This window comes from Cyprinus carpio, chromosome A16 (assembly GCF_018340385.1).
Source record: "Cyprinus carpio isolate SPL01 chromosome A16, ASM1834038v1, whole genome shotgun sequence".
Taxonomy (NCBI): Eukaryota; Metazoa; Chordata; class Actinopteri; order Cypriniformes; family Cyprinidae; genus Cyprinus; species Cyprinus carpio.
Window position 1 is genome coordinate 13,608,093 of NC_056587.1, and position 22,705 is coordinate 13,630,797.

General features: G+C 40.5%; 1 protein-coding gene across 1 annotated transcript; it reads right to left on the reverse strand.

Moving 5' to 3' along the window:
- Nucleotides 1-353: 353 nt before the first annotated feature.
- Nucleotides 354-21,541, reverse strand: dop1a (DOP1 leucine zipper like protein A). Its single transcript, XM_042772808.1, is given in 39 exon segments — nucleotides 354-1,188; nucleotides 1,591-1,720; nucleotides 2,044-2,208; nucleotides 2,355-2,410; nucleotides 2,607-2,743; nucleotides 3,068-3,220; nucleotides 3,348-3,409; nucleotides 3,514-3,663; nucleotides 3,811-3,920; nucleotides 4,175-4,254; nucleotides 4,373-4,517; nucleotides 4,642-4,708; nucleotides 5,092-5,196; nucleotides 5,286-5,341; nucleotides 5,729-5,863; nucleotides 5,950-6,075; nucleotides 6,188-6,370; nucleotides 6,642-6,753; nucleotides 7,053-9,150; nucleotides 9,245-9,510; nucleotides 9,632-9,732; nucleotides 9,842-9,994; nucleotides 10,077-10,348; nucleotides 10,665-11,217; nucleotides 13,299-13,532; nucleotides 14,114-14,143; nucleotides 14,570-14,681; nucleotides 14,758-14,877; nucleotides 14,976-15,096; nucleotides 15,197-15,311; nucleotides 16,399-16,508; nucleotides 17,434-17,489; nucleotides 17,491-17,531; nucleotides 17,826-17,924; nucleotides 18,064-18,253; nucleotides 19,045-19,215; nucleotides 19,294-19,475; nucleotides 19,568-19,760; nucleotides 21,171-21,541. Coding segments are annotated over 38 exon segments (7,437 nt in total). The 5' UTR covers nucleotides 19,706-19,760; nucleotides 21,171-21,541; the 3' UTR covers nucleotides 354-885.
- Nucleotides 21,542-22,705: the final 1,164 nt, after the last annotated feature.

Consider the following 22,705-nt stretch of genomic DNA (forward strand, 5'->3'; position numbering starts at 1 on the left):
GTCATTAAAAACCCAGATTGCGTTTTACTATCTGCGCCCAGTGCAGCTTAGTGTGCTTTTTATTGCTATGGTGACTAGTGATGGAGATTTTGATTCATTTTAGAAGCCTCGAGTCTTTTCAGTCAATTCACACAAAAGATCCGTTCACGGATTAGTTCACTGGCTACTATCAGTGACTGAAAGAATTTTCAAGAATCATTAATTTCCTTATCACGTTTGTCTTCTGCTTTGTGTGACTTTTATTAGGCTACATAAAACAACAAGAAAATGTCATAAATAAATTAAAAAAAAGGCTTATTTCCTTAAGTTTGTTCAGTTAAATCAGTTTAAAGAAGGAAAAAACAGCCGTAGCGCACGTGACACATTTCTGATTTATTTCCTCTCTCCCACTTACTCCGATGTGCAACAATGTTTTTTTCATTATGGGTTTGATCATTTTCAAAGCAACATCACTTATAACTGTCCATGTTTTTTTTTTTTCTTACACAAAAGGTTTCTGCTGACACCACTGAAAACTAATCCAAAAGGAAATAAATATTAGTGCAAGTTATGGACACGAGGTCTGCTACAAGCCTTTCTGTGGATAAGGGAGTTCAAAAATGTATTAAATTCACATATGTCTCTTTATTAGGCAAATCACCACAATATGGAATGGCACAGTATCATACTATCCTATGGGCTCAAACAAATGAAAGAAATAATCACAATGGGCTATATTTACAAGTAAAAGACTTAAAATTAAATAGTATAATTTTTGGGGAAAATACATTAATTAGAAAAGCAAAAAATGTACAAACCTTTTCTTTTCTTTTTTTTTCTCTTCCATTTTTAAAAGGTGAGGTGTTAGTGTTTTTGTCATAGTTTTCAATTTTTGTTCATGCCAGGTCACGTTTTGATGAGTCCCTCAAGGAAGTCCTTCTCAACCATTTCCTCAATGTTCTGTCTGGCCCGGCTCCAGAAGACTTTCTGGCTCTCCAGCTTGCCATCCTTGCCAGGGAATGGGCCGTCTCTGGGAGTAGGGCTGTGATATGGTCCTGAGCGACTGTTGCCTTTACTGCTGAAGACATGACTGAGAAGGTTGAAGAAAGGGAGGAGCTGCTCCATGCTGCGGATCACGTAAAGGGTGAGCAGGAGCTGTCCGGGCTCCCAGGATAGAGTGCGTGTGGAGCAGTCCTCCTCTGGATTTTTCTATAGTTAATGGAGGTATTCCCATGAGAGTAATGAACATCGTAGGCTTATGAGCATTAACAAATCTACTAAATAATCTATAACTGTTATAGGCCCTATATGCCAATGATGTGGAATGAATCTCTATTAAAATAATAATGCAACAATAGGACACAACTGAAAAGATTTCCATAGTTTAAGGCTTATGATATACGAGGCAACTTTTTAAGCAATGTTGCAACGGGCAACCAGATGAGACACATGGTCCATGAACGATCTTAAGTATCAAGATAGACATTTGTTATCTGTTCTCAATGTGAAAGTGCCCAAGCAACATTGCTTTAAAAAAGTTGCCCAGCCAAATTGCCTCATGTACCATCAGCCTAAGTGTATATTGTGGTGACTGTTCCATGGTTGTATTACCTTGGCCCTTTTTCTCAGCAGTTTGGCCAGTCTGACAACATAGGGCTTGAACTCTCTCTGATGGGTCCCCTGTCTGCGGACCTCCAGACCAGAGTCATCAGAGGCTTCAGGGATGAAAGCCCAGCGATACCTGTGGTATACAGTAATATTATTTCCTTCACATATACTATACAAATATCCTATACATAAATATGCTCAATATTTGTAATGAATTTTATCCATGAAGAAGAACAGAGAGTGCTGGAATGTTCTAAACTGAGGTTTTTGAAAAACACAGTCATGAGAATATACCTAAACCCAGAGAACAGCACTCTTACAAAAGTAACAGCTATTGCATTACTTTTAAATGAATTTCAGAGTCTCAGGGTGGTTTTGCTAATGACCTTTTAACAAGAAACATTGCTGCCTTGTACTAAAATACATATCAAGCTATCAGTGTGTAAGGACACCCACATCTGGAACTGAGGCAGACTCTCAGAGGGCAGAGCGAGGGCCAGGTCCAGCAGCTTGCAGGCAGACAGGTAGAGGTTAAGCCAGCGCTGGCTGTTGTAGGAGGTAGAGAAGCCGTTGCCCCCTGAGTATGTTGTCTCAAGCCCTGCAACCGAGGGACCTGAGGTCCTGAAGGAAAGCCAGAAACCACATTCATCAGTATTCCACAAACAGAATCACCCATAATGTCTTACATGGAACATGATTCTACTTTTAAAAATAAAAACGGAAAGATAAAACAAATGAGGATTGCTAAAGATATGAATAATGGATACCTGGTGATGTCCTCATCTGCAGTGAGTTCTTGTTCCATAAGTAAGAAAACCTGAACCTGTAGAAGGAAACAAACAAGCTTATTGAACTTTGCCAAAAGAATGAGACAAAAAAAGTCCACGTAATAACTATTCCTTTTTAGATTGTCCTTGGGAACTTCTATTATTTCAGCATCAGAGCTTACAGATTTCTTGTGAGATGTTGCTTGTGATTATATGTACTATGTAACTGTGCAAGGTGTGTCATATCCTCACCAGCTCAGTGATCATAGTGGGCCAGAGTGAGGTCAGGTGCTGGGGGGACATGCGCAGTAGCAGCACTCTGAAGAACAGGAAGACCTGAGCATGGAGGATGGGCACTTGAGGGAGTCGTAGGCTCTCCACAAGACGCTCTGAAATGACATCAACATATTATTTAGAACTTTTTTTCATGCTGTGTCAGGGTGCAAGTGCAACTGTAGGTTCATCTAGTGTCATGCTAAATGAATTCGCCGCAGCACTTCTAGTGAACAATGTGCTCTAAGTGTCTAGGGATATCAAACCCTAGAATCTTACTGACAAGTCTGTAGGACAATGGCCCTCCAGAAGCAGAATTTGACACCCCTGATTCTGAGGTTGTGGAAAGAGCTGAGTCAGTTTGAAGTAAAGCAGGAATACAGCATAGTGGTTCTCCCGAAAGCACAACTGAACTCATTGAAATCAATGGATGTTTGTACCTTGGATGTCTGGTAAGTACTTCTGGTACTGGTCCACCTCGCTGCTGTAGATGGTGAAGGCCAGTCTTTTGAGTAGCATGGCTCTCTGCTCAAGCTCTGCATCTCGATTGGTGAAAAGACTCAGAGAGCTGCTCTGAGCCACAGCAACTCGGGCTGCACATATACAAAATGTTAGCAAGTTCCTCTCTACAAAGCTCACAAAAAATCAGCTCGGTGATTATAATGAAGCAATAAGATGGGCGCAGCTGGATAGCCCATTTAGTAGAAAGGGAAGACTCACTCATCAGGTCTCTGAAAGTGGTTTTGTCATGAGTCATCAGGTGGTCTATGATTGCTCTCCAGCTGAAAGAGAGAGATGTGGTCAACTAGAGGTCACATTGCCCTGTGAGTGGCAGTAAAACCACTGCAACAAGAAGAAAGGACACGTTGTGCGGTACAGTACTCACTGGCTGACGCAAGAGGAGTCCATCTGGAAAAACGTATGATCCATAAACAGGTCGAAGGCTTCTTTCTTCCAAGCTCTCCGGGTGTACTGATAACCACTGAGGCTGCTCAACAGCTGGATACATGCACGATAACTGGGGGCATTGTGAGCACTGGCGGAAAGGAGAACATGATCTTGATCGCTATAATAATTTTCAATTACAAAATCCAAGACATTGAAGCAACTTCAGTAACTCTGTGTCCAATTAATTGTCATTTCCTCATCCTGTTTTGAAGTTTGAATGTTGAAGATTAAATACCTATGGTTGCGCAGGTAGGGCACAACATAATGCATAAGGTTGACCAACAGAGGAATCACTCTCTCCTTCTCATCACTGTAGAATACCATATCTAATAGATGAGCCAGAACCTGCAAAGACACCCATGGAAACATGAGCACATTAATTCAATCCACAGAAAGCCAAATCAACACAACAAAGCAAATCAAGCAAAAATACAAGACGCATAGGGCAGTGCACAACCTGTTGACCTGTGAATGTTCCTTGACACCAATACAACATTCCAATTTCCCTACAAATGTTATCTGCCGCACTAGTTGTGGAACATTTAGATTATGTGTATTTAAAGAACGAAAAGACTGTGAATGTGGCATCCTGCGTTTACCTCAGCCAGCAATGTGAGGGCGTGAACGCTGTACACAGATGGAGTGAAGCTGGAAGCCTCCATCACAGTAAGCATTAGATCTGAAATGCGCATACCGTTAGTGAGCGACTCGCCATACATTCATGCAGATGTGCATGCTAACATGAGTCGACATACATGGGATATGCTTTACATAAACACTGATACACAGTCACTGACCTTCTACATCGGCCTCCAGACTGGTCCCATCCACCATGATCTGAGGGGAGGGTTTGACCTCCAGATTTCGCCTCAACCATGTGGTCTGTTCTAAGGATGAGCCTGCAATCGTGCCAATGGCCTCTACGATCTTATGGGTCACATCCTGGGGAATCATGGTTTTGAGCAATTAAAAATGCACGTGTAAGAGAAACAGTGGACACCATGCAAACCATTTCAAAAAACATACTTTTAATGGAAGTAAGGGTATAGAGTGAATGAAAGGTCACCTGTAGCTCTCGCTGGTCTTTCTTGCTCTCCAGGGTGGGATTCTTTAGAATAAATTCATTCAATACACTAAAGAAAACATTACAATTAATTTATAATACTTGTTGTAATCTTATAGGTGTTTATTTATTATTTAACATTAGCAGGAAAGGCTATTTTTATGGCAAACACAGAGTGTAGAAAATGTAAATGTACAAACAATAAAACAATTACAATAAAACTTCAATAAAGAAAATTACATACAATAATTTAACAATATTTTCTAACAGCCATCTAAGAGATATAGCATTTATAGAAGCTTTTTCAGTTTCATATTTGATAGAATTTTCCCAGCAGAAATCTTTTTTAAAATGTCCATTAATGAGGCTTCTAAATCAAATGTTGCCTAATATTATTTAAAAAGGATTCTGATGAAATGTGTTTTATAACTGTACTAGTGAGAAAACACTTACCCTAGTATAAGGAACTGTCCCGGAGCAGGCAGACTGAGCTGCACAGAGTCCTTTAGCAATGCCAGGAGTGATGGCCAGCTATCAACTAGACTAGACACTGGAATCCTAAAGAAGATGAGACAAGGGCAGTGAGACTGACAGGGTAATTTAAAGAATACATTTGGCATATATTGATATTAGTGTAATTCACTTGCCTCTGCACATAGGCATAGAAAAACTGAAGCATGCAGACTTCCAGGGAAAGATGCTTCTGTAAAATTAAGAAAGACAATGATAAGTCTTAAAGCCACCTTCAAAATAGAGCTGTGCGATATGGACAAAAAAAAAACCTATCACGATTTTTTGATCAATTTTGCGATTTCGATTTTAATCACGATTTTGACACACACAGTCATGCTTTACAGTCATAAATGCATTCAGTATAAATTTGAAACATATTTCCAAAAGAAAACCAATGAGAGCTTTATCAAAAAGTTGTAACATGCCTCTAGAACAGACATAAGTCACGCGCACGCTCAAATCGTGATTTTATTACGATTTCGATTAATCGCACAGCCCTACTTCAAAACCAACAGCAGTAACAGACAGTGATTAGAGAGGAATAAAGAGAGTAGTCAGGGTATATTTGTTACTTTACCTTCTCTTTGGCAATGGCTGGGGGCTGCTTTAGGACTTCCTTCACTGTCTGTATCACCGTCTCAGTGCGCATGGCACTTACTGAACGAACAAGTTCCACAAGGAGAAGCTGTTCTTCACTAGCTATGGGAATTACCTAAAAAATAGGGACACACATGAAAGATCTTTGTTTTTTAGTTATAGGGTACAAAACTAGCCAATAACTTTTGGTGTAGTTCATACCTTGTTCCTAGATGAAGTTTTAGCCTGCTTCCTTTCATTCCACACATAGGCAATAGCGGCCATGAAGTGAGCCCCATGATTCATTGAGACTGGGCCCAGCAGCTCTAGAATTTGCTGCCTGAGATTCTGTGGACAACCCGTGAAAACACTTCTAGTTAGCACAACACAAGGGCTACAAGCAGGATTAAAGCACAGTCACCACATGTCTTAAGACACAAATCCATTCTCCTCATGGTACCTTTGTGGATCCTAGGTTGATGTTGGAGGTGGAGCAGGCAGAGGCTGCAGCTGGCCTGTCAGAACTGTCAGCCAGATAGAGGACACCCCACAGCAGGGTTACGGAGGACATGATGGTGTGCAAGATGGAGAGAATCCCCGCACGGGCCTCTGCAAGGTGCTTCTGATCTACATTTGCTTGCAGCTGAGGAATACATGCACATAAAAATTAAGAAAAAATCTAATTCAAAGCCCACACCTAAGCACTGATTGTTATATATATATATATATATATATATATATATATATATATATATATATATATATATATATATATATATATAAATATATATTAATAATAATTATTCTTATTATATTTTACTCTTATCATTCATTTACTTATTTTAGTCCACTACATTCAGCATTTAAGCTTTTAGGAGCCATGAAACACAAACATGGCTAGCTAGCTCCCTCACCTGGTGATATTGTGATGTTGGGTCCAGCAAACAATAATGGATTATGGCTGTCATTCCTTCTAGTACAGTCAGAATCAGGTCAGGCGGGATACACAGTGCCATCCACTGGGGCCTAAAAATACACACAGCGGTACACAAACACACATTGGCTTTCCCTTCATAAACAAAGTATTACTTCAAAAAGTCATTGTATTTAATTTATACTCCCTAAAGTGCCTTTTAAAACCTGCCATGACATTGTTAGGGCAATAACTGAAGAACTGATGATGAACAGTGCCCTCTTGTGGATGTAAATATACTACCACATGACATCAATCCACAATAACCACTAAATACAAACAGCTTTTTGAACTAGTGTGCTTATGCAATATGTCACTGTTTCTCTACTACATAACAAAAGTGGATGAGTACCTGGTGTCTGTGAGGCCCGTCTCATAACGGTATTGCTGTATAAGGTTGTCAAGGTTTTTGCACAGCTGAAGTGCAACAGATGCAACTACTCGCCGAAGTACTTTTCCCATGTATGGCAGCGTGGCTGTGATAAGTCCAATCCACTGTGGGTGCATCTTGCAAGCATGATGCTGATGCAGGGCTCGGATCACGGCACACAGAAACATGCCCTGAGCTGTGATGGGTTGCCCATGCAGGTATTGCAGGGAAGTCATAGGTTGTTGTGGGTTGACATGCTCTACCTCGCCTCCAATCAGCTCAAACCCAGCCCCGGGGCCATTAGGTCCTCCATTAGACCCAGTCGACCCCGGACCTCCCTCACCTCCCTCATCCACTGGGATCATCACACGGTGCTCCAACACCACCAGGCTCTGCAGCAGACGCAGGAGTTGTGACTGTATGGAGCTGCAGTTGTCCAGCTGGTCCTCTGAAAGATTGATGACGCTGTCCTCTGAAAGGCCCTCCTCAACCGCAGCCACATTGGTGCCACGGACATGGTGTTCATGCCACTTCTGTACACTAAAGATGGTGGAAAGCAAACAGTGTAGCACTACCTTCTGCACCTTGCATTTAGACAGTACGTCACAAATAAAGCTCGCAAAGCCCTTGGCTGAGCCCCCAGTGACCTTAACGAGCTCAGTGAAGAGCAAAGTCAGCACCTCCACGCTGGTCAGTTGCATGGCATGGTTGCCTGCCAGGTCCTGTGATGTGGCGGCCACATGGGCCGAGTAATAGCTGCGCAGAAAATAGAGGCAAAGGGATATGATGATCTCCAGGAACATGGCACTCCGGAAGGAGTGGGAGTGCGAGTCCGTCGAGATGGGGCAGTAGAAGTCTTTGCCCATGACAGAGACACGATGATGTGCAAACAGGTTCTGCAAAAGAGAGAGCTGTGGGGTGTACGTGTTGTTTATGCTGGTGGTGGAGATGGCACTCACAAATCCTGCTGGAGAAGCACAAAGCATGGCTGCAATGGCAGAGAGCGCATGTAGAGTCCGAGAGGAGTCATAAAGCTGAAGATACAACAGCACATGCTGGTATAGGGGATGGATGTTAAAACGAGGAGGTGACCCAGAGGTGCAAGATCCTCCCGCCCCACCACTGGGTGAGCCTATGTCACTCTCAATCTCTGACACCTCCCCTTCCCCACAGCTGTACCAGTTTTCCAGGTCAAGACTGTCACCAAAGAAGATGCTGGGTGGCCTGCTCTTCTCGGCCTGGTTGGTCTTGCGTCTCTCATCATCTTTCCTCTTGACCTTTTTGATTTTGGGCTTGGCTCCTGGGGATTTGTCAACAAGACGCTCCATAATCTTGCCCTTTAGGCTAAGCTGGGTGCTGCTGTGGCTGCGCTTGCGGTGCGGGTCATTAACCTGGAGACTCTGCTCGGTGGCAACACTGCCACCACCATCTGGCAGTGTAATGATTGAAGGGGAGGAGCTATGACGAGCAATGCCTTCCTGATGTTCCTCTTCCCCTGAAGCATCAATTGAGGCCACAGCCAGGAACTCCAAGGTTCCCCCTGCAACCAGTTCTGGAAGTGTTCTAGGTTGGGTGTTGGAGAAAGGGGCAAGGGTGATGCATGGCCCATTGGACATATCAGTGGATGAGTTGGAACTGTCAGAGTCTGTCTGAGGCCAGCCATCAGGAGTTGGTGTCTCAGAGGACTCTTTCTCCACCATTTGCACCACCCTGTCCACTATCTCAAAAAGCACAGCAGACACTGCCTTGTGCAAGGACTCTTCCTCTAATGAAACAGATTGACAAAGTACAAGATCAGATATATTAACAGTGCTACCACCTCCATCCAGTTCATCAAAGCTGCCATTGTCTACGGTGGATGACTGAGAGCCGCTTGAATCTGTGCTCTGGGGTTCCCCCTGCTGATCAGGAGGTTGATATTCGCCACAGAGCTGCAGGTTCTCACTGCTAAGGCTCAAGAGAGAAAGACTGTCACTCAAAGGGTTAACTGTCAGACTAAAGGGTTCCATATCATCCAATGGGAGGCATCTGCTACAAGCTTGGACACCCCTGTGGCCATTCCCTGATATCTGGCTATAATCTGCAGAGGAGACAAATGTATGTTTGTTAGCATATACTGGTTTTGATAAATAAATGTAGATCCTAAATCTAAACTGCTAGAAGAATCCTCTTACTTTCAGTACAGCCCATATCCCTCATGTAAATAGCTTCAGAGCACTCTTGTTCTGGTGGGTTGGGAAAGACCTGGGTCCAGTGACGCTGTGCTTGAACCCGTTGTATGGATACACGGTGGGTTTTGGGGTGCAGCAGCAAAAGCAGTAGAGGTTCAAGAACCCGAGCTATGTCATGTCTCTGCAAAACCTGGTTCAGCCAGGCCCTGCCAACAGCACTTGTAGAGCCATCCCAAAAACTGAGGCTATCTAACATGATAAACAGAGATCTACAAGAGGAAGAGAACAGTGATGTGATTGAACAATCAATGAACATTGTCTTGAGATAATTCTCCAAGCCATATTTGTTTTTGCATCATTAGACTTCATCTACCATAGAAGTGATGTTACCTGTCAAAGGTCCGATTAAAAGGGGAGGACTTGGTGATATTCAAGTCTCTGGTTAGGTGCCAAAGCACTGAGAATTTTACATGAGCCTCCAGACGTATTCTCTAAAATAAAAGTTGGTAATAGATGTGAAAACAAATCTGTCCATGTGTAATTGTGCAACTCTATGCCAATTGTTAGCGGGGTGTCTGAGGGGTGCATGTTATGACTGACCCTGTCATGATGCATGAGCTGCTGGCTAATGACATCTTCACAAATGCTGGGTGAGGGAGCCAAATTGTGAAGCTGGTAAAAAAGCTCCACACTGCGCTTGTGGTGCTGGGGGGTCTCCTCTCCCAACTGATCCCATAAAATAAGCGCTACACTCTACAGGAGAGAAGTGAGAAGGTGATCAAGATAGAAGGAAAGACTACAAAAGAATGCAAAGGAGTAAGGAAATAATGCACACCTTGAAGAAATTGGTTTTCTCTGCAATGTACTTCAAGATACCCTGTGTGAGTGGCGGTCGAATCACCACTGCAACACGTCCCTGGCTAGGACTCATTGGCTGGCTCGAGTCTGGACTTGCCACATGCTCAGCTGTCACCATAGCTACAGACTGTGTGAGTCCAACAAGGTCCATAACAAGTGAGATAGCCACTGCTTGAATACTGAAATCAGCAGCTGAACAGCATGCATCCATCAGGGTCTGAAGCCACAACGCTGGCTGAACACTCTCACCTGTTGGACAAGCATTGGCACAATACAAATATGCTACATAAAAGGATTTAGAGTGTAAAACAAACCCTGTATTTAAATAAATTATACTCATTAACTGCCCCTAAAAACATTTGCATTAAATGAATGTGTAATCAATGTGAAAAACACAGATTGTGCATTAATGTATGCAAGGAAGGGTATACTAAAGTGACACCAACATTTTTTTCTTGAGTTATGTCTCAGGGTGGCAGAGACAGTGAAGGATAACAATGTCCTGGTCACACCTTGGTAAAGTTAAGAGTTAAAGTTAAGAAATGGCAGCAGAGGATCATTTTACCTGCCTGCTCCTCTCTAGTGGGTGATGACTTCATGTTGCCCTCAGCAATATAGACTGGAAAACTGGAACACTCCAGGAAGAGCTGGCAGGCAGCCGTGAATGCAGCCAGACACTCCATCTGCTCAGAAGACATCTGCTCCTCGAACCCACTTGTGCATCTTTTATCAGCCATCACTGTTAGAGTGCCCATTTCTGCACTGCAGCTCTTCCCTGCCTCTGTCTGACCACCTGGGGTAATGTAAAGCCTCACTAGGCAAGAAAGAAACTGCTGGAAATGCTCAAGGCAGCACTGCATCACTGGTTTGTCCTGGGGCTTGATGTGGGCTGAACTACTGAACCCAGATTTGGGCTTAGGCTTGAGTTGGACAGGTACATCTTCAGGGCTGGATGCATCATCCTCGGGATGTTGCATGTTATCAGGTTGCTCCCCACGTTCTGCCTGGTACTGGATGAAGTCTGTGAATCCACTTTCTAACAACTGGCTGCTGGAAGCATTCTCGCCATCATCGAATACATCAGTACTGCCAGAGACTTCAAGGGTGACTGGTAGAGACTAAGAAAGATAGGGAATGAAAAAGTTTATATTCATTACTCTCCAGCAACGCATACAGAACACTGACACCACTGTGCAAAACCTAAACAGCTTCACATTCAAGGTAATTTCATTAATTCAAATTAAATATATTGGATTGATTTTGATATTTTTAGTGGAGGTACTTTTAGTAAGCATGCAAAAAACATGTTATCCTTCACTGTTTGCACAGTAAAACAAAGTTAACATGTTTAAAGTTAACCCCTTTAAAGCACTTGTGTACACATTTGGTCAGGTAAGACTTTAAGCAGTCTAATTATATAGGGCTTCCTTGAGGCTGACTATTTGAGGAATCCTACCGACTAGTTGATTTTGAAAATATGTAGTTTTGCAAATCCCTATTTGCATCATGTCAAAAATATTGTACTGTTATATACTCCGAGAGACAGCACACACGGCTGCAGGGATTTTTATGCTTGTCAAATGAAAAGCCATTTCTTGCCCAGAACACATCTCTCACAGTCCTACACTTTTAGATGAAGCCCTTCCCATCACACTGTGGGTTGGCTATAAAACAATCAGACGTTCACAACTAAGTGGTTCCAACTGTGTAGCAGCACAGAGCCAGACTCAGGTGGTAAACAGTGCACTGCATGATCCCCAGAGGAGGAAAAAGCGAGAGCTTGAGAGGTTGGAGGCCAATTTCACCTGAGTGGAAATGACAGACACTTGGGCCTCAGAGGCTAGATTTGGCTCCCACTAGAGAGAGGAACTCAGTTGTGCATGAATGTCTCATCCCTATTCCCTTGCTTACCCTCCCTGCATGGAGGCACCATCCAGGGAGTCTGGCACAATTTCGATGAAGCTTCACTTAAGATAGAGACACATAGTCCTAGAAAGGTAGCAAACAGGTCATGGTGAACACACACACCCTAACAAACTTAAGTCAGGAGGAAGGACTATCCTGTCTATTGGCCCCAGAGCAGGGAGTCAGTAGAAGACACACACCATCAAGCAAAAGGATGGTTGTTTCCAGGCCAGTGCTTGTATAGTAAACATGCCATATTTGCTTCTCTTTAACAGACTAATGCTGTAGGGACTACAAGCATTAAAAAGACTTGTTGACAGAGTACTGTTGATATTGGCAGTTAGATAAACTGCTGAGTGATGTACTCTTTTCTTCTCTGACTTTGTACATTTCAGCACTGAACTCTTAATTAAGTCAAGCTAAAGTTTAATCTGCACTACATATTCCCTGTGTGGAAAGCCTAAAGACATTGCACATGAAGCACAGGGCAGAGATGAGAGTGACAGTTTTATGTTTCATTCTAACATCACACACTGTCTGTGCACTGGTGCCAATGTATTTCCCTAGTTGGGTTTGAATCAAAGCTTCTCAAAACCACTAAAATTCGATTACTTTCTTTTGATTTATTTCATCAGTTGCCAAGGGTGATGTAAATAGTCAGCATTTACATGTATTAAATATACTAATAAATAACTCTAAATAACTAATAAATATGCATTACTAATCAAATCTTCACTGAAAACTCACAATTCTCACAATAAAAGTTCAAAGAAATTACAGAAATAAAGGAGGTCCATCCTACTGTTACTTGCAGGTTTGAAATATATATCACAGCAACTGCATTTACAAAGCAATTTTCATTACTCGTTTTTTGTGACTTTTTAAGATTTTTTCAGGTCTGGAAATCACAAATTTAAAATACCCATATATATTTCTAGGTTTTCCATGACCGGAGGATCCCTGACAATTACTGGATACAGATTTTGGGAACTTATTTTAAAGATAGCATTCAAATAAGAAAATTCTAGATGATTAAATATTTTAGAGCTGCGCTTAACTAGAAAACAACAACAACATTCTATCGACATTTCATGTATTTTCCAGGTTTGTCCCCAGTCTTTCCATGACTGTGTAAACCCTGCATATATTACGCTTTATTATGCTTTATATTATGCTTAAGTTTAAAATGTACTGATAAAGATGTAATTCATATAGAAAGTCAGTCATATATGTGAAAAGGCCTGGGGTATGTATTCACTTAACATGTTTTAATGATTTAATTGTCTGCTCTCACCCTTTTCTCATCTTTGTCTCTAGCAGTAGGGGTAGTTGCAGCAGAAGGTGGACCAGAGGGCAGTACAAGGGGCGACACCAGAGGGGGCTGGACTTTGCTGAGGATCTTGGAGCAGAGGCGCAGACAGTGAGTGAGCTCTCTGAGGCCCAGGGCCTGCAGGTGTGTGGTAAGAGCAGAAACCATCCGAAGCAGCAACTGAGGTAGGTGCTCTGTCTGGATCTCAATGTAGGTCTCCTAGACAGACAAAAAGAGAGAAAGACATGAGTGAGGTTCAGTTCTACCTTAATATTAAGGCAGCTGGAGGTCCAGTCCTGCATTACAGTCAGTACTATACATTAAGAGTGATGGTTAACAAAACTGCAAAAGCAAACAAGAAGAATTTAGGCTTTATGTGTGGAGTAAAGAGGGGTCACAAGCTTTTTAAATCGGTGAGCACATGCAAGTTTATGGTTCTACCTTCCGCAACATCCATAGATAAACATGATGAGCAATTCTATCTTAACATTTCAGAAATATTATAACAGTGTATAATTTAATATAGCAGCACAGAGATATTTTCATTTTTGTATCACTCCACTTATCTATTTTCATTACATTTCATATGAGAGTATGTGAGCAGTGTGAAGCTGAAGTAGTGTTTATTTTTGTCTAGAGCAAGATCCAGGATCTTTTTTTTTTTTAAATAAGCAGGGAGCAGGAAATAGAAAACCTGAAGTGATTACAGGCACTTTAAAATGGATGTTTCTGGGAAGGTAGCCAAACAATTAGAGTGAAGTGAGGGTATGGTGAAGAGGCAAGTAAGAGCAGTACCGTACCTGGCAGATAACCCTCATGCTTCTAGTAGGCTTCGAGGGAAGGAAAAGAGAGCAGAGATTTTCAGACAGACAGAAGCAAGCAGAGGCCAGAAAACACACTTCAGAAACCCTGATCGGTTCATTCACAAACAGTGTTAGAGAAACTAAGACTCTAAAACTGATGTCTGAAACTTTCACAAGGACATCAACACACACATAAAAATATGTACACATGTAGAAAATGTCTAAGCTATGAGGCTAAGACAATCCAAGTCACTAAATGTTTAAGTAGTTTAGTTGCCTATAACTAACATACAGAAACACCATTTAAATCTCAGCATGTTTACACAAATGTCTGTTTCTAGCTGTCAAAAAGTCACATTCTTAAAGTAGAAAATGGATAACTGGGAATAATAAAGCGGGAATCTAAACATTTCAATAGCTAAATTATCATATCCAAGTGTAAAGTTTACCAACCAAAGATACAATGTCCAACAAGAAGTCCACCAGCTCACAGAACTCAACCAATGAGCGTGTTGACATTTCAGAGCTCACAGTCTTTCCAGGGTTATGACTGCTCTGAGTCCACCTACAAAAAGAGAAAAAGGTTAAGTAAGAATGGACCAAAAATGCATTATATCTTTCTCCCATTATCCCACACACACCTGCAGCACTCCTCAAACCAGCATGCAATATAGTCCCACATGTAGTAGGGCTCAAAGGAGTTAAACAGGAGGTTGGCGGTTTTAATGAGCTCTGCTGTTTTCTTGTTCTCTCTTAATTTGCTGAAAAATAACACCACAAAAGATAAAGTTAGACTGAAAATATTGTATTACAACTGCATAACTGTAAAAACTATTAGTGAGACGAAAGCAGTGCGTACCTGCTAAGCTGAGTTTGGTCTTTGCTGAAGGGGTTTTGGTTCTGAAGGTCCAACTCAGCGCGGCACTGAGTGTGCAGCGTGCGAAACACTTCGATCAGAACATCTTCTAAGATTGCTGGGCCTAAATAAAGTGGACAAAAATGTATCAAGGCAATTCCAAGCACTCGTTGCATGAGTCTAAGCATTTGTCTGCCAAAGGCATCATGTAATAACGGCTGTACCCAGCTCAGGCTTGTCGAGAAGGCTGATGAGAATGCGAAATGGCTTTAAGTCGTGCATCAGAATGCTCTCCTCCTCCCCTCCTCTAGCCTTCCCCTGCAAGATCCCCACCATGGCCTACGAACACACAGACAAATCTAGGCATGCACTGACAATAAAATCCTAGCCAGTAAGGGTAACTAAACAACAATGTACAGTGTGAAAAACATTTATTTCAAATTTTGCTGAAGATTACATTTAACAAACCAATAAAACAAAACATTCAAAATAAAAAAAAAAAAAAAAAAAAAGAAAAGAAAAAAGAAAAGAAAAAAGTGGGGCAGGGACATCTATCCATCAGTTGCAGAGTGGATTTTTACAAGATATATATATACACATATATACATGAATTAATTAATCAAAATAAGATCTATAAAATGCATTTACAAAATACACATTTCTTGCCGACTTAAAAAATTTAACTTTAAGTGAAAAAAAAGTCTCCATTATACTGTGAATGCCTGTGCATGTGTGTGCATTTCAGCTCTGTAGAGATTTCACACTTGGTCTAACGCATGGCTGCACAGAGAGAGCAACAGACGGTCCCTGCAATAACCTACTTCCCAAATAAGCGAGATCCAACAAGTGGCCCAAACCAGATGGCACACAATCAAACAATTCCCCCTCCTATAAAACAAGAGAGGAAAATACCAAAAACAAAACTCCCACTGATGAAGCCCCAAACTCCAAACTCAACCCAAGGGGTACCAGGGTGTTTTAAACGCATGGCACTGAACGGGACTGTCTGTGCCTGCACTGGGACCAGTGTCTCACTGCAAGCTAAACCATGCATACAGACCACATGGAGAGTAGTGAAGCCTCAGAGTGGCTTATTGACAAAATATGTGCATGCACCTGTGTGCCACTGCAGACATAACAAAAACGGTTTGAACTTACAACAAAAGGAAACTCGGACAAGAAGGAAAACTTTTGAAGTTTCTTCACTGCTTTTGATTTCTCTGTGTCTGGAAATATTTGTTTAGAGCACTGTGAACACCAGGGATTTCTGATGTCCCACTGATGCTCAGAGGAGCCCAAAACAACAAAATGAGCCACATCCATCCTTTTAAAAAAAAATTGGATTGCACCACTAATACAAAAAATGGGTGATACTCTCACGATTTGCAATTTATATTCTTCTTTGTACTTATATGTTTCACCTTACCTGAATGAGCATGTCCTTGGAATAAGTGTTGAAGTAGTGTGTGACGTGCTCTTCTGGATTACTGAGTCGGGTGCTACGAGGGCCTGCTTGCACACCATTGTTATCAAAGCCTGAAAACACCACCAAGAACACAATTAGCACACTGACGTGAGCACAAAGATGTTCAGTTTTCCTAGACACTTTTTTTGACTTCCATAGATACGAGGAAATAAATAAAGAAGTGTTTATGAAAATTTGATACCAGGCTACTTGTAGATATACAAACTTACCGCAATGTTCATCCACAGTGTATGGACAGCAAGTAAAAGACAAAATAAGGTCAACCAAAAACAAAATTTCAGCAAATTTTAGTTGTTTCTATGAACTTTTCAAATTAAGTACATTGTGCCATGCACAACGCCAGCCTAATACGTCATCCTCCCGGAGCTGCTTCCGTATACAACTGTTGGCACAAGCTAGATTAAAGTGATTATTATGTTTTGAATATTCGCTACAGGAGGCCTTTGTTCACCCCAGGAGCCATGTGAGACGTTTTTTATTATGGATGGGCGCTTTTTATTTCACTTCTTTTGGACTGAAGCACTGCAACACCCGCTAAGTGCCATTAAACAGCTTGAAAGATCAAAGACAATTTTTAATATAACTCCGACTGGATTCATCTCAAAAAAGAAAGTCATATACAACTAGGATGCCTTGAGGGTGAGTAATTTATGAACTAATTTTAATTTTTGGGTGAACTAACCCTTTAAAGACATTTACAACATCATAAAAGATTTCTATTTCATTTAAATGCGGTTCTTTGGGACATTACATAAAACAGTCATTTGTAATAATAATTCTAAATATTACCCTTTTACTGTAATTTTGATTAAATAAAAGCAGCCGTGCCATGTATCTGCTTGTAGATATCCAAACACAAGCAAAACTGTTTGTTGGCATATCATTGGAAAGCAATGGCATATCATTGGAAACAGGGACAATAATAAAAACGATGGATGGCATACAGTTTGTGTGTGTGAAGTGTGGATATCTCACCCAGCAGCCAAGCATACAGTCTACGGTTCAGGGACATGTCTCTTCTTAGAACAACATAGAGCTGCAGACAGAATTCGGATCATGTCTGGACGTGTAGCCTGAAATGAACCACACAGTTACAGTACAATGCATCTTAGTGTTTCATTTCTCTGTCAAATACTTCAAACTGACATTTCTATTTTGTGACTAGTGAATAACTCATAATTCAAACCAAATCTACAAATATCTGTTTTAAAGGTGGACAGGTCAAATTTTTGCCACTTGAGAAGCAACACAGCAAGGTCTTTAAAGGATGGATCTCGGAGAGAAATATTAGGAAATATTCCTATCATTGGGGCAAAATGAGAGATAAAAGAATTTTTAAATCAACATTTGTTAATCAGATTTGTTACCTGACTCATATGGAAGGGAAAACAGAAGAGGATAAGATCCAGGGTGCTCCTCTGCACTAGCACACTGGAATCCTGTACAGATGTGCTGACTGCTTCCACCTGATGAAAACAATTATATAAACATCATGTTCCCCTTGACAGAAAAACTCAGTGGCGTGCAATTGTACAATTTCTATATTTTGAATCATTCATTAATTAAAGGCTGTTTTGCTTGCATTATGTCTATTGATCATCGTACCATCAGTTCGATGTCACTGCCAATGATGTACAGCTGGTCCTCCATGGATAGTTTTCTGTTAAGGTGCAGTAAGACGAAGGTCACTCCAGGCAAGCGCACAGCAGGGCTGGTTAAAATGCTACCCCACAGGGCACTGTAGAAGGCCGGCTGTTCCACAGCTGCTGCCACCTTTTCTAGCAGGGTATTGGTCCTTTAGACAACAGATGAAATAAGTTTAAAGATTAGAGATGCACCAAGATTATATCAGGAAATTCAGTTGTCAGCTGATAGTGGAGACTGTTTTTCTTTATCTGTATTATTCAATATAGGATATATTTTGGGCAACATTGGATATTTCACCGTACATGCTCATTTGTCCAATTTATACATTTAAATTTCCTTCATTTAATATTTTTGAAGAATATTTGTGAGTATTAGAATATACTATACCGTTCAAAGGTTTGGGATCAGTAAATTTTTTATTTTATAAATATATATAGATTAATTGTTTTATTCAGCAGCGATGCATTAAATTTACCCAAGATGACAATAAAGATGTTTACATTGTGAAAAAAAATCTGTTCTTTTGAACTTGTATTCATCAAAGAATCCTGGGGGAAAAAATTCATCACGGTTTCCACAAAAATATTACACAGCACAACTGTTTTTAAATTTGATAATAATAAGACATGTTTCTATGAGCACCAAGTCAGCACATTCAAATTATTTCTGAAGGATCACATGACACTGAAGTCTGGAGTAATGGCTGCTGAAAATTCAGCTTTGCTATCACAAGAATAAATTACATTTTAAAATATATTATAACAGAAAACAGCTATTTTAAATTGTAATAATATTTTGCTATATTACTGTTTTACTATATTTTTGTCCAAATAAATGAAGCTTTTAAGAGCCTAAAAGACTTAAAAGATGCATGAAAAATATTTTAAAAAATGGCACAGTAGTGTACATAATACATAAACATGAAACCTTTTCTTTTACCTGTCGTAATACTCTGAGCCCTCCTCCAGACCAGGCAGTACACCGGTCAGGAGTCCCTGCAGGCCTGGTTTAAGAGTCTTCCCCAAGGGCAGGTAGTAGGTCTCATATAAACCAAGTAATACTGGCTTCACAGACATAGCAGCATTGGATAGTAACGGGAAGAGGCCAGAACTGAGAAGGAGGGTGAAAAGGATATATTAGGCACTAAAAGCCACTGTAGCAGAAAAATCAATCTGGCACAATCTCTACCTATAAAGGAAAAGATCCTTTGCCAGGCGCTTTGGTCCAATGATCTTGAAGATGACTTCATAGGTCTCCAGGGCCTTGCGGTGAACTCCGCTGGGCAGCGCCGGGTGGAGACATTGGGCCAGGCGCTTTCCAATGGTCAGTTTCTTGGGCACAACCTGATACTTGCCATTGTTTTGCAAGACCTGTCCACAAAATACATAAAAATAAGATCAGTAAAGCAACTGCCACATTTGGAAGTGCTCCTAAATGTGATCAAAGGGGTGTAGAAAAAGACCTTGTTGAGCTTCCCGAGCGCTGAGATCAGATCGGCCCATTCACTGGAGTACTCAAAGTTTTTAAGGGCCTTATCTACCGCTGCCACATAGTTCCTGTATTTCGAGTCACCGAGGAGTTCCAACTCCTCTGCATTCATCGTCCTTCACAATGGGACTAAAAGCCAATTCCAAGGTCACATACAAACATCACACCTTCAGTGTAAAGAACAAAGAAAAAAAGGTTTGCACAAAGGTTAAACTCAATCAAAAGGAGTGTACTCAAAGAGTAATATTACAATGTAGATCACATGCTTGATAATGAAAAAAAGAGCTCACACCCAGATTCCAGTACGCTCAACATTAAAGGGATAGTTCACTGTCATCACTTACTCATGCTCACATTGTTTTGAGTTTCTTTCTACTGTTAACCACAAAAGAAGATATTTTGAATAATGATGGTAAACAATTGACGGTAGCCATTGACTTTTTTTCCATACTATCGAAGTCAATGGCTACAATCAACTTTTTGGACACCAACATTATTCAAAATATTTTCTTTTGTGATCAACAGAAGAAACTCATACAGGTTTGGAACAACTTGTGGGTGAGTAAATGATGACAGAATTTTCATTTTTGGGTGAACTATCCCTTTAAGCTTCAGTGCATGGTATATTTTTACACTCAACCAAACACACCGGCCTTGTTCACTGTCATTGGTGAAAATACTGTGAGAGGCTGTTGAATTATTAACAGGTGTGACTTAGTTGCAGGTGATCTACTTTAAAGCTATAAAGGGCAAAGAATAACAACAATAAAGTAATGACTGGGGGAAAATATATACTGCCATATTTTTCTGTATTCTAATCCGCCCTTTTGCTATTTCCCATGTTACTGAAAATATGAATTTAATAAAAAAAAAAAAAACTACAATATAAATGAAAACCATGCATTAAATCAACAGTTCATCCCCAAAGCATCACTTACTCAGCTTCATATTGTTCCACACAATAAGACACAAAAAGAGCAACCTCAGTCATCATTCACTGTCATCTTCTACACAATAGAAATCAATGGTGACTGATGCTGTCATTCTGCTTAAATTCTCGTTTTGAGGTCTATTGAAGAAACAAAGTTATACAGGTTTGGAGAACATGAGGGTGTGTAAATGATAACAGAATTTCTATTTGGGGACAAACTGTCCCTTAAGGTCCACAATAACATCCCACAGGTTTTACTATAGCCAAAACATATCAGACTGAAGCCTATTTAAATCATCCACACTTTTTAACTGAACTGAATTACATTCAAATATCCAACAAATTGTACATAGTACCAATGCATCTGGCAGGCTGACGGTCACTGATCAGCTGATGGGGAACAAGGGACCATTATGTGATGCGAAGGCCCCTATGAGGTCCTCAAAAGCTGTTAGCTAGTGTGACAGTGACGAATGAGTGGTTCATGGTAAACATATCTCCAAATCTCTCCACTTGGTACGATATCTCCCACACACAGTGAGAATAACCATCCAAACACGATCACAAGCACACGCTAACAGCTAAGCTACTGTACGCTCGCTGCAGAGCTGCGGATCTTCTCCAGTGAGCTGCTGCCGCTGCTTACCGTTGTCAGTCGGACGGCGATTTTTTGAGAAGGTCTGAGCTGTGAGGGGCTGTCTGTTTTTGTTAGTCTTGTGGGCAGGTGGACGTATGGATAGATGGATGAATGGATGAATGGTTGAATGGATAGGTTATGAACGATGCACGGCCAAATGCGACGTCTGTGGTGGGTATACTGACAGCAATAAACGCTTTCCCGGAAGCCGCTGGCGAGATCATATATATGCTTTCAGTAAAGCCATCTGTTAATACTGTAGCGTTAATGTTCACACTCTACGGATGAAACCATTTTTGATGAAAGTCGTTGACAGCCAGGTAAAGTGCTTTGTTCTGCGCGTGCGCTAGCAGTTCCTGTTTTAAAAAAAATAAAAATAAAACGTCACTCTTTCATAATAAAAGTTCCCGTGTTGCGCTGTAGCCAAACCCCGGAAATCATTTTTTTTTTTTACGATCGGATTTTCGATTTATGAGTAAAATAAGATCTGTGATTAATATTACTGAAAGAGAGTTTCACGTTCTGTTCTAAAACGTAAATTATACATAACACATTCATACAGCAGACGTGCTTTTTAATGAATTCTGTTTTTAAATGTGGACTGCAAAATGAGTAGTTTGTAATATGCATCTACTACTGCTTTTAGCTAAAAAAGAAAAAATGAAAATCTCACTTTTCAGGCTGTATTAAGTGGTTTAAATTTAAATAAAAATTACATTTCGATTACTGAAAGGTTTTTTCTTCAATAAGTTACCGAACCAGTAATGTAGTTTTGTTGCCAGCTGATGGGGCTGTCGAAAACAAAACAGAAACCACTGCATTCGACGTTGCGCACTTTTATTTCCAAAAAAAAAACGTTATTTACCTCATTAGTTATTAAGACATTTGCTGAATAACCACAGGCTAAAAGTTAGGGTTGAACTGAAGTAGAGAATAGTTACTATTGCCCCCGGATTATTTATAACGTGTATCCTTCTTCTTAAATCGGTTTTTGTGTAATTTAGTGTTCATGTCCTGTTGCTATCGGGGTAAATCAAATACTGCATGCTAACCACAATGTAAACAGCAGTGAAAACGTAAGCACTGGCATATGTAAATAATTTTACAATAGCGAAGCTGACCTCGTCTGCCATCGCGAGCTAGATGTTCATGATACAAACCCGTTTCCCTGTAGCCCGAATTTTATGACTGTAATAAACCTGGCTTCAAACGAGTACGTTTTTATTATTATTATTATTATTCTAAAGAAAACATAACTTCAAACACCAACCATTTCTTGCATTTCATATGTTGATTTTTTTTTTCCCATCTCTTATTTTTTGGTCTGACTTTAGTATCTATTGACAGACATTTCATTAATCATCTGCCTGTTTTGTTATATTGTAATAATGATGCAATATAAACATTTAAATAGTTATACGTAAGTATATTAAAAAAAAATTCAAAGAACTTAAAACACAAACATTTTCTACAATTCTTAAAAATAATTCTGTTAATGACATGTCATAACCATAAATCATCTTTATAAAACATGTCCTATGGGT